Genomic DNA, 15,946 nt, shown 5'->3' with positions numbered 1-15,946 from the left:
TGAGCATGGAATATTTTTCCAACTCTTTGTGTCTTCCTCAATTTCTTTCAGAAGTGTTCTATAGTTTTTAGGGTATAGATCTTTTACCTCTTTGGTTAGGTTTATTCCTAGGTATCTTATGCTTTTGGGTGCAATTGTAAATGGGATTGACTCCTTAATTTCTCTTTCTTCAGTCTCATTGTTAGTGTATAGAAATGCCACTGATTTCTGGGCATTGATTTTGTATCCTGCCACGCTACCAAATTGCTGTATGAGTTCTAGCAATCTTGGGGTGGAGGCTTCTGGGTTTTCTAAGTAGAGAATCATGTCATCGGCGAAGAGGGAGAGTTTGACTTCTATGCCAATTTGAATGACTTTAATGTCTTTTTGTTGTCTGATTGCTGAGGCTAGGACTTCCAGTACCATGTTGAATAGCAGTGGTGAGAGTGGACATCCCAGTCTTGTGCCTGATCTTAGGGGAAAGGCTCCCAGTGCTTCCCCATTGAGAATGATATTTGCTGTGGGCTTTTCGTATGTGGCTTTTAAGATGTTGAGTAATATTTCCTCTATCCCTACACTCTGAAGAGTTTTGATCAGGAATGGTTGCTGTATTTTGTCAAATGCTTTCTCTACATCTAATGAGAGGATCATATGGTTCTTGGTTTTTCTCTTGCTGATATGATGAATCACATTGATTGTTTTACGTGTTGAACCAGCCTTGTGTCCCGGGGATAAATCCTACTTGGTCATGATGAATAATTTTCTTAATGTACTGTTCGGTCCTATTGGCTAGTATCTTGTTGAGAATTTTTGCATCCATGTTCATCAGGGATATTGGTCTGTAATTCTCCTTTTTGGTGGGGTCTTTGTCTAGTTTTGGAATTAAGATGATGCTGACCTCATAGAATGAATTTGGAAGTACTACATCTCTTTTATCTTTCCAAACAGTTTTAGTAGAATAGGTATGATTTCTTCCTTAAACGTTTGATAGAATTCCCCAGGGAAGCCATCTGGCCCTGGACTTTTGAGTCTTGGGAGGTTTTTGATGACTGCTTCAATTTCCTCCCTGGTTATTGGCCTGTTCAGGTTTTCTATTTCTTCCTGTTCCAGTTTTGGTAGTTTGTGGCTTTCCAGGAATGCGTCCATTTCTTCCAGATTGCCTAATTTATTGGCGAATACCTGTTCATAATATGTTTTTAAAATCGTTTGTATTTCCTTGGTGTTGGTAGTGATCTCTCCTTTCTCATTCATGATTTTATGAATTTGAGTCTCCTCTCTCTTCTTTTTAATAAGGCTGGCTAATGGTTTATCTATCTTATTAATTCTTTCAAAGAACCAATTCCTGGTTCTATTGATCTGTTTCACAGTTCTTCTGGTCTCGATTTCGTTGAGTTCTGCTTGAATCTTTATGAACTCTCTTCTTCTTCTGGGTGTAGGATCTATTTTCTGTTTTTTCCCTAGCTCCTTTATGTGTAAGGTTAGCTTCTGTATTTGACTTCTTTCCAGTTTTTTTTAATTTATTTTTTATTGGTGTTCAATTTACTAACATACAGAATAACCCCGTGCCCGTCACCCATTCACTCCCACCCCGCACCCTCCTCCCCTTCTACCACCCCTAGTTCGTTTCCCAGAGTTAGCAGTCTTTACGTTCTGTCTCCCTTTCTGATATTTCCCACACATTTCTTCTCCCTTCCCTTATATTCCCTTTCACTATTATTTATATTCCCCAAATGAATGAGAACATATAATGTTTGTCCTTCTCCGACTGACTTACTTCACTCAGCATAATACCCTCCAGTTCCATCCACGTTGAAGCAAATGGTGGGTATTTGTCATTTCTAATAGCTGAGTAATATTCCATTGTATACATAAACCACATCTTCTTTACACATTCATCTTTCGTTGGACACCGAGGCTCCTTCCACAGTTTGGCTATCGTGGCCATTGCTGCTAGAAACATCGGGGTGCAGGTGTCCCGGCGTTTCACTGCATCTGTATCTTTGGGGTAAATCCCCAACAGTGCAATTGCTGGGTCGTAGGGCAGGTCTATTTTTAACTCTTTGAGGAACCTCCACACAGTTTTCCAGAGTGGCTGCACCAGTTCACATTCCCTCCAACAGTGTAAGAGGGTTCCCTTTTCTCCGCATCCCCTCCAACATTTGTTGTTTCCTGCCTTGTTAATTTGCCCCATTCTCACCGGTGTGAGGTGGTATCTCATTGTGGTTTTGATTTGTATTTCCCTGATGGCAAGTGATGCAGAGCATTTTCTCATGTGCATGTTGGCCATGTCTATGTCTTCCTCTGTGAGATTTCTCTTCATGTCTTCTTTCCAGTTTTTGAATGGATGCTTGTATTGTGATGTATTTTCCCCTCAGGACTGCTTTTGCTGCATCCCAAAGATTTTGAACGGTTGTATCTTCATTCTCATTAGTTTCCATGAATCTTTTTTTTTTAATTTTTTTTATTTATTTATGATAGTCACAGAGAGAGAGAGAGAGAGAGAGAGAGAGGGGCAGAGACACAGGCAGAGGGAGAAGCAGGCTCCATGCACCGGAAGCCCGACGTGGGATTCGATCCCGGCTCTCCGGGATCGCGCCCTGGGCCAAAGGCAGGCGCCAAACCGCTGCGCCACCCAGGGATCCCTCCATGAATCTTTTTAATTCTTCCTTAATTTCCTTGTTGTCCCTTTCATCTTTTAGCAGGATGGTCCTTAACCTCCACGTGTTTGAGGTCCTTCCAAACTTCTTGTTGTGATTTAGTTCTAATTTCAAGGCATTATGGTCTGAGAATATGCAGGGGACGATCCCAATCTTTTGCTATCGGTTCAGACCCGATTTGTGACCCAGTATGTGGTCTATTTGGGAGAAAGTTTCATGTGCACTTGAGAAGAATGTGTATTCAGTTGAATTTGGATGTAAAGTTCTGTAGATATCTGTGAAATCCATCTGGTCCAGTGTGTCATTTAAAGCTCTCGTTTCTTTAGAGATGTTATGCTTAGAAGACCTATCGAGGGTAGAAAGAGCTAGATTGAAGTCACCAAGTATATGTGTATTATTATCTAAGTATTTCTTCACTTTGGTTATTAATTGATTTAAATATTTGGCAGTTCCCACATTCGGGGCATATGTATTGAGGATTGTTAAGTCCTCTTGTTGGATAGATCCTTTAAGTATGATATAGTGTCCCTCTTCATCTCTTACTACAGTCTTCGGGGTAAATTTTAATTTATCTGATATAAGGATGGCTACTCCTGCATTCTTTTGAGGACCATTTCAATGGTAAATGGTTCTCCAACCTTTTATTTTCAGGTTGTAGGTGTCCTTCTGTCTAAAATGAGTCTCTCATAGACAGCAAATAGATAGGTCCTGCTTTTTTATCCAGTCTGAAACCCTGCGTCTTTTGATGGGGTCATTAAAACCGTTCACATTCAGAGTTACTATTGACAGATATGAGCTTAGTGTCATCATGATATCTATTCAGTCCCTGTTTTTGTAGATTGTTGCACTGAACTTCTTCTTAAAGGGGAATTTTAAGAGTCCCCCTTAAAATTTATTGCAGAGTTGGTTTGGAGGTCACATATTCTTTCAGTTCCTGCCTGTCTTGGAAGCTCTTTATCTCTCCTTCCATTTTGAATGAGAGCTTTGCTGGATAAAGTATTCTTGGTTGCATGTTCTTCTCATTTAGGACCCTGAATATATCCTGCCAGCCCTTTCTGGCCTGCCAGGTCTCTGTGGAGATGTCTGCTGTTACACTAATACTTCTCCCCATAAAAGTCAGGGATTTCTTGTCTCTTGCTGCTTTAAGGATCTTCTCTTTATCTTTGGAATTTGCAAGCTTAACTATTAAATGTCGAGGTGTTGAACGGTTTTTATTGATTTTAGCGGGGGATCTCTCTATTTCCTGGATCTGAATGCCTGTTTCCGTTCCCAGATTAGGAAAGTTTTCAGCTAGGATTTGTTCAAATCCATATTATGGCCCTCTGGCCCTTTCGGCGCCCTCGGGAACCCCAATTAAAAGTAGGTTTTTCTTCCTCAGGCTGTCGTTTATTTCTCTTAATCTATCTTCATGGTCTTTTAATTGTTTGTCTCTTTTTTCCTCAGTTTGCCTCTTTGCCATCTACTTGTCTTCTATGTCACTGTTCTTCCACCTCATTAACCCTCGTTGTTAGGACTTCTAGTTTGGTTTGCATCTCATTCAATTGATTTTTAATTTCTGCCTGATTGGATCTAAATTCTGCAGTCATGAAGTCTCTTGAATCCTTTATGCTTTTTTCTAGAGCCACTAGTAGCTGTATAATAGTGCTTCTGAATTGGTTTTCTGACATTGAATTGTAATCCAGATTTTGTACCTCTGTGGGAGAGAAGACTGTTTCTGATTCTTTCTTTTGAGGTGAGGTTTTCCTTCTAGTCATTTTGCTCAGTGCAGAGTGGCCAGAAACAAGTTGTATTGGGAAAAGGAGAAAAAGAGAGAGAGGAGAAAAAGGAAAGAAAAGAGAAAAAGAAAAAGGAAAAAAGGAAGAGAAAAAGGAAAAAAGAAAGAAAAAGAAAGGGAAAAAAGGGGTGGGGGAAGCAAACAAATCAAAAAGAAAAAAAAAAAAAGAAAAAAGAAAAAAAAGAAAAGAAAAAGAAAGAAAAAAACCACCGGAGAGTATCTTCTGATTCTGTATACTTTAAGTCCTTTGACTTCCCCTGGAACTTGTCCCTCTAGCTGGTCTTCTGGGGGAGGGGCCTGTTGTGCTGATTTTCAGGTGTTAGCACTTGGGGGAGCTGCTCTGCCCCCTGCCTGGTGCAGGGCTCAGTGGGGGTTGTTTACCCCGTAAGGCCACAGGAGGAACAAACCCAGTGCCCTGGATTCAGCCCCCGCAGTAACTCCGGAGCTCTCAGTCTGCAGGGCCTGGAGGCTCCGGGGCAGGGCCGCTGATCTGCTCAGCTCAGGGCAGGAGCATCCTTGCGGTCCTGGGCCCTCCCGGCCTCTACCTGTCCCGGGGGGAGGCCGGATCCCGGGCTGTGTCCCGGCGTCCTGTGCTCCGGGGCTTGCGCTGTAGGATTCGGACTCCTGGCCGCAGCCCCCTCCGCGGAGCCGCCCCCGAGCCCCTCCGAGCTGCTCCCGCCCCGCAGCCCCCTCCGCGGACCCGCCCCCGAGCCCCTCCAAGCTGCTCCCGCCCCGCAGCCCCCTCCGCGGAGCCTCCCCCGAGCCCCTCCGGGCTGCTCCCGCCCCGCTGCCCCCTCCGCGGAGCCGCCCCCGAGCCCTCCGAGCTGCTCCGGGTCCCGCCGTGCGCGCTGCAGCCCTAGGAAGCTCGGCGCACTCTCCCGGGGCGCAGTTCCTCTGTTACTGTCCCAGGGAGCCCGAGGGCACCCCCGCCCTCCTGGGTCCTGCTCCAACTCCCTGCGAGCCCCTTTCCGCCCGGGAAGGTTGGTGCAGCTCCTGCTTCTCCGGACGGAGCTTTCCTGTCCTGGGGACACTCGTCCCGGCCTCAGCCCGGCTCCTGGCGGGGTCCCTTCCCCTTGGATGCCTTTTGTTTCTTTATTTCTTTTTCCCCATCTTCCTACCTTGATAGAAGCGTGAACTCTTCTCACTGTAGCATTCCAGCTGTTCTCTCTTTAAATCTCAGGCCGAATTCGTAGATTTTCAGGATAATTTGAAGGTTGTCTAGGTAATTTGGTGGGGACAGGTGATTTGGGGACCCTACTCTTCCGCCATCTTGCCCCTCCTCCTATTTTTCATTTCTTATGCATTCATTAATTTAACAACCATTTGCTGAGTGCCTATTATGTGGCTGGAAATGGGGTATACCTCTTGCCATTTGGGTGTTCCACCAAGCATCAGCAGATCACCCGAATATCTAATAATAAAATCTTTCAACAAACACCAGAAGAACATGAAAAGCATTCTAAGACAATATGTGAGCTCAGATAATTGGGGAGAGTAAGGCAAAGATATGGTCAGAAGTAGCACAGAGAGTAGGTCACCTTCATCATGCTCAGCTCACCACTTATGAGCGTGCAAGCAACGTAACCTCTTGATGCTCCTTTGAGTATACGGTGAGGACAGTAACAGCACTACACAAAAAACTACACAAAACTATTTGTACAGCTCTACTTAGCATTTCTACATAAGGTGAGACTGCTTATGTTATCATTATTATTAAATATTATGTTAAAAGGGAGATAAAGAAAAAAAAGGGAGATAAAGGCTGAAAGAAGGCTATATGATTGCTTGATCCTAGAGAAACACAGGACAGAAAGGAGAATTAGGGTTTTTGGCTGCAGGCCTCTGCCACATGACAGTAAAATACCTAGAAACTCCTCCATTCATATTGAAAGCAGCCTTGACACAAGAACTTCATGTTTAGGTGATATGTGCATTCTCAAGACACATTTTAAGTGTTTTAAGAAATGTTCTTGTTAACATCATACTTTTGAGGCTATCATAATTCATTGCCCCAGTCTTGTGCCATTGGACTGTCGGCAGCTTCCTCATATCTCTATGCCTCTGAAGATGTTCCCTTTGCTGGAATTATGGACCTTCTCCTTGCCTTCAGTACTCAGATTAAGAGTCTTACCTTCTTGAAAGTTGTCTCTGATCCTATCCTTGTAGAGTTTTATTAATTGGTCCTCATATTAATCTCATAACATAGTGTGCTTATCTTTAATGAGCACAACACTCACCATATCTACTGCAACTCTCTCTTGTTTTAGGGGTGTCCCATTATTGGATGGCCTTTGTATCTGGAGGATCTGGCACAGTGTCCAACCAAGAATAACTGCTTGAGCAATCTTTCTTTCTTTCTTTTTTTCCAAATTGTGAAGTAATTGACACATAAAAATGTGTAAGTTTAAGGTATAAAAGATGTTAATTTGGCACTTATGTATTGCACCGTGATTACCACCATAACTGGCTAACACTTCTATCATATCATGGAATTATCATTTCTTTTGTGTGTGTGTGTGTGGTGAGAACATTTAAGATCTAGTCTGTTAGCAGTTTTGAAGTAATCATTGACTAAAATCACTAGGCTATGCCTTAGGTCCTCAGAACTTATTCATCTCCTGGTTGCAGGTTTGCACCCCTTCACAACACCTCCTGAATTTCCCCACCCATATCCCCTGATAACCACCATTCTGCTCTCTGTTTCTACAAGTTCAGCTTTTTTAGATTCCACATATTAATGAAATCACACATTTGTCTTTCTCTGACTAAATGTGTTTTTGAAGAAAAGAAAGAAGGAAATGAAGAAAAAAGGAACTTAGGAAAGAGGAAAGGGAGGGAGGAAGGAAGGAAAGAATAGAAAGCTAATGAAGAGAGAGAAAGAGGCATGGACAGTTTTTCATCTCAAAAAGAATTTGAGCGGAGAATTCAGGAAAAACCACACTTTCACAGTTGGCCATTCCTTGTCTAGGCAGCTCCTTTATTTTTAACCTAGAGAGGCAAGCAATAACTATTGCAAACAACAATAAAAGGCACTTCTGTGATGCAACATGATAATCCTTTTTGCCTAAATGGGATGAATCGTATTTGAGCATTTATTGTTGTTGTGTTTGTGCCACTCAAACACAGAGAACTTTAGGCATGACCTGAAAGTTCATCCTGTAATTTAGTAACAAATGTTATAATGCATCGCAAAGGCATATTCACCAATTCAAGCCCTCTTTCTTTAAAAAAATATTTTATTATTTATTTGTAAGAGACATAGAGACATAGGAGAGTGATAAGCAGGCTCCCCACAAGGAATCTGATGTGGGACTCGACCCCAGATCCTGGGATCATGCCTTGAGCTGAAGGCAGACGCTCAACCGCTGAGCCACACAGGTGTCCTCCTGTCAAGCTTCAACACCTAATTCCCTTAAAACTCGTTTGTGCCATAATAGGACTGAAGCAGGATGTTTACTGTGCCACTAAACTAAATATTTTGCTTGTATACTTGAGCTTCTGCAAATTAAAAATGAAATTTTAAAGGAAAACAGATTAATAGTTTTATAAACTTAGTATACTTGGGCTAGTGGTCTAATATAGTGATACTGAGCATCAACAACCTTCCTTTATACCAACTTTGAGTAAATAATGTAAAGCTCTAAAAATGGCCTGCATATTTTTAACTAGTAATTTACCAAGTAGCCTTCAATAAAGTTTTAAAAGGGGTTACCTAGTGGGAATTATACTTGCACTTTCTTTGTTTCACAATCCTCTCCAGATCGCTACCTGGCTAGCCATTCCCTCGGGCTGGGATGATGCATACACATTGCTGACAGTTACTCTTGCATCAGGGATATAGAAATAGAGCCTTACAATCCAGATCAGAAGCCGAGGCATAGCTATAAGATCATAGAATCTGAGAGAGAGAGAGAGAGAGATTGAGAGAGAGAACAAATAATGTAGGACCCCTTCTCAGGCTCCAGGTGTAATCCTTCTGTGAAATGCGACACACACATAAGAGAAGCATCACTATACAGATTTTGGTCTTTTAGCGTGAATATATAACTAGAGATCCCAGTTTCATCTCAGAAAGCTTTATTGATCCAGGAAGATCTCCAGTTGCCCAAATCCATGTCGTGGGACCACACTCCAGAAGATGGCCAGAGTAAGTTTCCCATCTATAATGATCAATTAACAACCAGGGAGACAGGTGAGGGCAACTTTCATTGATTCAAATCATATTCAAGGATAAAAATGGAATGTTTAAAGTCTTCATCCACATAACAACATCTGTTCTAATAATTATAAGTAATTTAAGAAATAGTTTACTGTAGTTTAAAGTGTGTATCACTATTATTTCCATTGGAATTTAGTTCTAGCTTTACACGAACAGTGCAGCCTAGGTAATTCAGTTTCCTCTGTGCACTACTTTCACCATGGTTAGGTGAGTGGAAGGAAGTCAGGTGATCACGAAGGAATTTTCATTTATATAAGTGTAGGATTTTGTATAAGTTATGGCCCAGTCTAAAGAGGATTTGAGAACGTCTCTTCAAGGTATTTCTCTAAATAAATGTTTTTACGTCAGGTATTGGGTTTGATCTACCTTTTTATGTTCACAGCACGATACCAGATGCGGAGAATGTGCTCTACAAATTTTTATCAGTTGAAAGGATAAATAAATATTGGTGCTGTGTGAAATGTAGAAGATGATAGAGATGGTACCTTAAATAGTCTGTGTTGTGTTACATCTATACATGTGCAGAATTTTTCAAGACTTTACCTACTCAATGTATTATTCCTTATCTCTCAGTTCCATAAATAGCAAGTTATTTCCTCAGTTGTGGACAATCAGAGGAACAGGATAAATTGGGACTTTAAGTGTTTCTATAAGTAAAAGTTCAAAGGGTTGACAGGTAATAAAATGATGTCAAGTAACCAGAGACATGAAAACGTGTACACGTGTCATAATGTCTCTGTGAGGAATATTGACGTCAAGGATGCTATGGCACAAAGAGTTTTCTGTGGGATGGAACTTCCTGTTAGGAAAGAGATCCAGAGTATTTGCTCTCCTCTCCTTGCATGTTGCTCACAGAGGAAATTAAGACTGAATCTGTTTCCCTGAGGATTTCAGGGAGCTTCAGTATTGATATTTGTTTTATTTGAAATAATTTAGTGGGGCTTAAGGAGTCAAATAAGGGAGCAATCTTATTTCTTTAACACCAGTATCACTAGTATATGTTCTTTGGTGTTATCCGAGAGACCGAATTTGACCTAAAGAACCTGGACAGACCTGTGGAAATGATCCATCCCATACAGGCCCTGGCCCACAGTGTTCAGACGTTTGATAGTGATGTTTCTGAAGTTCTTTCACTGAAATGATTATGACTTAGATTGACTGGTAACTTGTTGCTTTTATGTCCATTAATTAATTTGATCCTTACATGGGGGCATTATTCTTTCCCAGGGGAGGACTCTGAAGTTAACAGAAGTGAGGAAACTTGTGTTAGGATGACACAGCCTGTAAGAGTCAGAGCTGTTGAGTCAGGCTTATTCTATCTTTAAGTCCTGTGCTCTTTCTCCCAGAGAAGATAGTAGAAGATCTTGGGTCTTAGACTTGGATTAATTTTAAAGGCTCCCGAGGAGACCCCAGATAAAGTTGAGATTGTTACTATTCAGGAAGAATATAGCAGCTGCCCAAATATCTTTGGGTATCCTTGCCGGAACCCCTAAAGTGAGCCTTTCAAAAATCTGGACTATCTTCTGGTACTACTCTAGCCCAAGAACATATTTGAGAATGTGGGTGTCAGCACTCGATACTTTTTTTAAAAAAAAAATTATTGAATTTGAATTTTCCAACATATAGCAACCCAGTGCTCCTCCTGTCAAGTGCCCCCTCAGTACCCGTCACGCAGTCACCCCAACCCCCCCCCACCTCCCTTTCCACTACCCCTTGTTCATTTCCCAGAGTTAGGAGTCTCTCATGGTCTGTCGCCCTCACCGATATTTTCACTCATTTTCTCACCTTTCCCCTTTATTCCCTTTAACTATTTTGTATATTCCCCCAAATGAATGAGACCATATAATGATTGTCCTTCTCTGATTGACTTACTTCACTCAGGATAATACCCTCCAGTTCCATCCACGTTGAAGCTAATGGTGGGTATTAGTCGTTTCTAATGGCTGAGGAATATTCCACTGTATACATAGACCACATCTTCTCTATCCATCATCTGTTGATGGACACCGAGGCTCCTTCCACAGTGTGGCTATTGTGGACATTGCATCGGGATGCACGTGTCCCAGCGTTTCACTGCATCTGTATCTTTGGGGTAAATCCCTAGCAGTGCAATTGCTGGGTCATAGGACAGTTCTTTTTTAACTCCTTGAGGAACCTCCACACAATTTTTGAGAGTGGCTGCACCAGTTCACATTCCCACCAATAGTGCAAAAGACTTTTTCTAAACATGAAGCACATGGAAATACATATACATGGAAATTAGGAGATGAACATAGCAAGGATTTTGGTGTCCTAGGATGACTCCTTCCCAGACTTCTCCCTTCTTCCATTCAGCATGTTCTCCAGTCATGAAGATGGGTGATGATAATGATATATTCACTTATAGTGTGACATGTGCATAGTGCTTCACAGGTGATCCTTATACCACTTAAATGGTGTGTACTATTCTTACCCACATTTAACCCTTGAGAAAAGAATGATAGTTAAAGTGTAACAGAAAATCCAATGTGAGTCAATGATGTGGTAAGATAATTAATGGTGAGAAAAACATCCATTAACTGTGTACAAGAGATGCAAAAAGCTTCCTCTACTATATTTAGCATCCCTTAAGTATTTCCATGAGACTGCTCCTGCCCACCGTGCTTACAGTGGCTTACGATATTTATTTATTCTTGCAGAGAACCAGAGCCATCCAACCAGTATCACCTGGGTCCCCATGGAAGTGGCTAACAATGTCACTGAGTTTATATTCCTAGGCCTCTCCCAGGATCCTGGAATGCAGTTGATGTTCTTTGCCTTGTTCCTCTTCTTCTACATCGTGATCATGGTGGGAAACCTGCTCATTCTACTTACGGTCTTCTCTGATCCCCGGCTCCACACACCCATGTATTTCTTCCTCAGTAACCTGTCCTTTGTGGACATTGCCTATTCCTCAGCCACAGCACCCAAGATGATTGCAGACTTTGTTTCTGAGAAAAAGACCATTTCCTACTGGGGCTGTGTAACTCAGATGTTTACCTTCCACTTTTTTGGTTGTGCTGAGATTTTTGTCTTGACTGTTATGGCTTTTGACCGTTATGCTGCCATCTGCCAGCCTCTCCGTTATACGACCATCATGAGTGCCAATGCTTGTATCGTGCTGGCATCACTGTCCTGGCTGGGAGCGCTGGGTCATTCCTTTGTTCAGACCCTCCTGACCTTTCAGCTGCCTTTCTGCCATAATCAGGTCATTGACCACTACTTCTGTGATGTCCACCCAGTCCTAAAGCTTGCCTGTGCTGATACAACCCTGGTAAATATGTTGGTGATTGCCAACAGTGGTCTCATCTCTTTAGGGTGCTTCCTCATTCTTCTGGCCTCCTACACTGTCATTCTCTTTAGTCTTCGCAAGAGGTCTTCAGAGAGCCGGCGCAAGGCTCTTTCTACCTGTGGGTCTCATTTCACTGTAGTAACGTTCTTCTTTGTCCCTTGTATCTTTATTTACCTCCGTCCATCCACTACTTTCCCCCTGGATAAGGCTGTGTCTGTGTTCTATACTACCATCACCCCAATGCTGAACCCGCTCATCTACACTCTGAGGAATGAGGATGTAAAGAATGCCATGAAACGCATATGGAATAACATGGTCTCCTTGAAGGAAAAGTAAAAGGGATAGGTCATCAGAATTGTAAAATCTGAGAATTAGCTAATAAAATAATTTGAGTCTATTTTCTTTTTCTCTTATGAGGTGGACTAAACTTAGACCTTTCCATAATGTCAAGTCTATCTTGTCTCACTTTAGGAGAGTAAACATGTCAACTCATTAACTCTTTTAGATCCCTTCAATTCAAATTATGCTTTCTTAAGCTATAATGAATGATTTAGAATGAGGTTATGAGAGAAAGATATCTCTGAGAAATCTGTCTATTTCACTTAAAAATCAGTGATAGCTGGGTAGAAGGGAATAAATAGCTGGGCAGTGTACTTCAGAAAATGCTGTGTTATTCCAAGGAAATTTTTACTTATTTACTTACTTTTTAAGATTTTTTAAAAAGTTTTATTTCACTTATTTTGGAGAGAGAGAGCAAGTGAGTGTGTGTACATGGAAAATGGGCAGAAGGAGAGAATCTGCAAGTAGGATCCCTGCTGAGCATAGAACATGATGTGCGCTTGATTGCATGACCCTACAATCATACCCAAGCTGAAACCAGGAGTTTGACAATCACTAAGCACCCCAAGGTTTTATTTTTAAGCAGTCTCTACACCCTCTGTGGGGCTCGGTCTCACAACTCTGAGATTAAGAGTTGCGTGCTCCACTGACAGCCAGCTAGGTGCCCTCAAGGAACTTTATAGATCTTGTTTCATGACTCATATCTTTCAAGAATTCTGCCCTGATTATTTTCATCCAACATTTTCTGTATGCCTTAAGCACACTTCCATACAGTTTATAAAATAGTATCACTTATTTTTTTTCTGGTTTTCGTTACCTTAGTGGATTTTATGTCATTTCTACAACTTATTAAGGATATAAATAATGCGTTTTACCTCCTTTCCACTCCCTGTATGTGGCACATAGCTGGATGCACAATGGATACTTGTGACAGTCTGCTTGTTCTTACCCCAGTGTCCATCCTTCCTTTTTTTCTTACTAGCAGAGATGTGACATTATTCATGGTGACCCCACGGAAATATTACATTTACCAGTCTCTCTTTTTCACTGGGAGTGGATACTATAATGTAGACAGTAGCTGCTGAGGGAGACTTTTGAAAACTGTTTAAAATGGTTTCTCTGCATTCAGGCCTTCTATACATGATGACTCCTGGCATGTTGTTGCATTTCCTTTTATTTTTCATACTCCCTTTCCTCTGTAAAAAAGAATCATTCTATCCTTTAAAAATACTTATCTGGAAAAAAATACGCTGACTTTATATTTCAAATTGTGGGCTAAATCGGTTTTCCCTTTTCCTCCTAAGGTCTAAATAAGACAACAACAACAAAAACAGGGAGACAAGTTTAGATTCACAGTAACAAAGACAAGAGGACAGAAGTTAGATTCTACAGACAAAGGATTCCAACAAGTATTTGGAAAAGAGAAGGCAAAGGTGTAGTCACTGATTTGTCTACTAGAAAAAGCTAATACTAGAGTAGATTCTGAAGAGAAATAGACAGATTTATCTCCCAGAATCCTTGACGTGTTTGAGATGCCAGGACACCACATAAGGAAGATGGTGGGGTTTAGAACTAGTAATAGGAAGATGAAGAGGAAGGAATTGTTCAGTCTCCCATCTTCTCTAATCTCCCATCACTCCCAGGTGCTCACACAGGCATACTCTTCACAAAGAAAATATTGACATCTTTGCATTAAGAAATTAAATTATGTTAGAGAAAAGTCTTTCATGTTCTGCCTTTGGAGATCACAAATAGAAAGGCTGCCTCTCTGCAAGAACCCTGACCAGAAGCCTACTGATTAGTAAGCCCTGGTCTATCGATCCAGATCTTTTGGGCAAGATTTTGGTGCCAAACTCTTTAATACACATAAGGCAGTTAAAATAAAAAGTGAGACTTTAGGAAGGCCAAAGGGGATTTGGTGGAATCCTAGATAAAGCAGAAAAAATTCACTTTGAAAACCACTGATATCTCCGTATTGACCAGAGAGAATATTTGCAATCCTGAAATGAAAACATGATACTTAAAAAACCAATAAAAAGCGTTTTTGGAAACTAAATAAAAAGAGTAATAAATAAAATTAAGTCAAATCAATAGAGGGCAATCCTGAGATGAGAACATGATATTTTCAGAAAAATAAAAAAAAATATTTTGGGGAACTAAATAAAAGAAAGAATAATGAATAAAATCAAGACAAATCAATAGAGGGTTGAAAGAGTCAAAAATCTTCAGGAAAGCAGAATTTTTTTTAAAATGAAGAAATTAAAAATAGAAAAAAATATGAAAAATCAAGTCAAGAGTTAAAACATTCAACTCATATTTGTTCCAGGAGAACAGAGAAGACAGATGGGAGAATTTTTTTTTCCAGAGGGGAGAATTTAAAAGAACAATGAAAGGGAAGCTCATAGGAAGGTTTAAGTCTCCAGATACAAAACGTGTACTAAGTACCCATTCTAGTGATGAGAAAACAGTAAGTAAGGCACATTATTGTGCAATTTTATTACCCTAGAGATTGAGAAGATTTTAAAGTAATTGAGAGAGACAGAAAATATAGGCCACAGAAAGTATACAAAATCCAAAAGTCATTAGAGAATTCAATAACAACACTGGACCATTCCACATGGTAGAAAGGTGCCTGAAACCGGTTTTCAGCCTAGAACACTGTACAGAACAAAACCATCAATCAGGTATGAAAGCAGAATAAGATCTTTTCAGTCATGCCAAGATTTATAAAATTTATAAGGACGCTTTCTTTGAAAGTATGGGAGAATGTGTTCCAGCAAAAACAACAAAGGGGAAAAGAGGGTGAAGAATTCAGTGTAGGTGTGGCCTAAAGCACTTTCAGATGAGAGCTAAACAGCAGGCATAGGCGCAATAGAAATGGATGAAAGCAGAGGGTAGAAGCCCTGGAAAGGGAGACTTCAGAAAACAGAGAGAAGAGGGGGAGTTTATATTATCTAAGATGAAAATGGAGCATCTTAGTTATAAGGGCATAGAATGGACAAGTTGATGGGCTTAAGGATACATTTATAGAAAATTGTATCATTTAGGACGCTAACAGAAAACTGATGACACACACAAAATACGATAATTCACAAAGGGAAATTCACAGAGGGACCCTGTAAAACTGTAGATATGGAGGAGTCACATGGGGCAGTACTATAACCAGAGGTTAGAAGCAGTAGAGCTGTTATCACCATTATGTCTGAAGGGACTGGAGGAGAGAGTAGATAGAGGAAACAAAAGGAGGATAGATTTTTCTTTTTCCTTATTTTTTTAAATTAAGACTTAATTTTCTTAAAGCAGTCTTAGATTCACAGAAAATTAAAGGAAAAGTACAAGGATTTCCTATACACTGCCTTCCCCCACACAATCATAGCTTCCCTCATCAGCGTCCCCCAGCAGAGTGATATAGCTGTTAGGACACCTCATAATCAGCCGGCATCCATAATTTACTTTATGGTTTACTATTGGTGTTGTATATTTTGTAGGTTTGGACATATGTATGACATGTATCCATCATTATATTATTATACAGAGTAGTTTCCCTGCACCAAAAATTCTCTGTGCTCTGCCTTTTCATCCTTCCCTATCTCCACCACCTCCCTCACCCCAAGCCCTAGCAACCACTGATCTTTTCAATGCCTTTTCCTGAATGTTATATAGTTGGA

The 15,946-nt window shown here is 40.8% G+C and overlaps 1 protein-coding gene across 1 annotated transcript; it reads left to right on the top strand.

The window, feature by feature from the left end:
* The first annotated feature begins 11,345 nt into the window (after positions 1 to 11,345).
* Positions 11,346 to 12,275, top strand: LOC144281567 (olfactory receptor 4S2-like). The gene has a single exon (XM_077844377.1). The coding sequence runs from the start codon at positions 11,346 to 11,348 to the stop codon at positions 12,273 to 12,275; it is 930 nt and encodes a 309-aa protein (XP_077700503.1).
* The last annotated feature ends 3,671 nt before the right edge of the window (positions 12,276 to 15,946 follow it).

Source organism: Canis aureus, chromosome 13 (genome assembly GCF_053574225.1).
Source record: "Canis aureus isolate CA01 chromosome 13, VMU_Caureus_v.1.0, whole genome shotgun sequence".
Lineage (NCBI taxonomy): Eukaryota > Metazoa > Chordata > Mammalia > Carnivora > Canidae > Canis > Canis aureus.
The sequence above is the reverse complement of the archived record's forward strand: the minus strand, read 5'-3'. Positions and strand labels throughout refer to the sequence as shown.

Coding starts and splice junctions, on each gene's coding strand:
- LOC144281567 (XM_077844377.1), top strand. CDS start 11,346: ATGGAAGTGGCTAACAATGTCACTGAGTTTATATTCCTAGGCCTCTCC.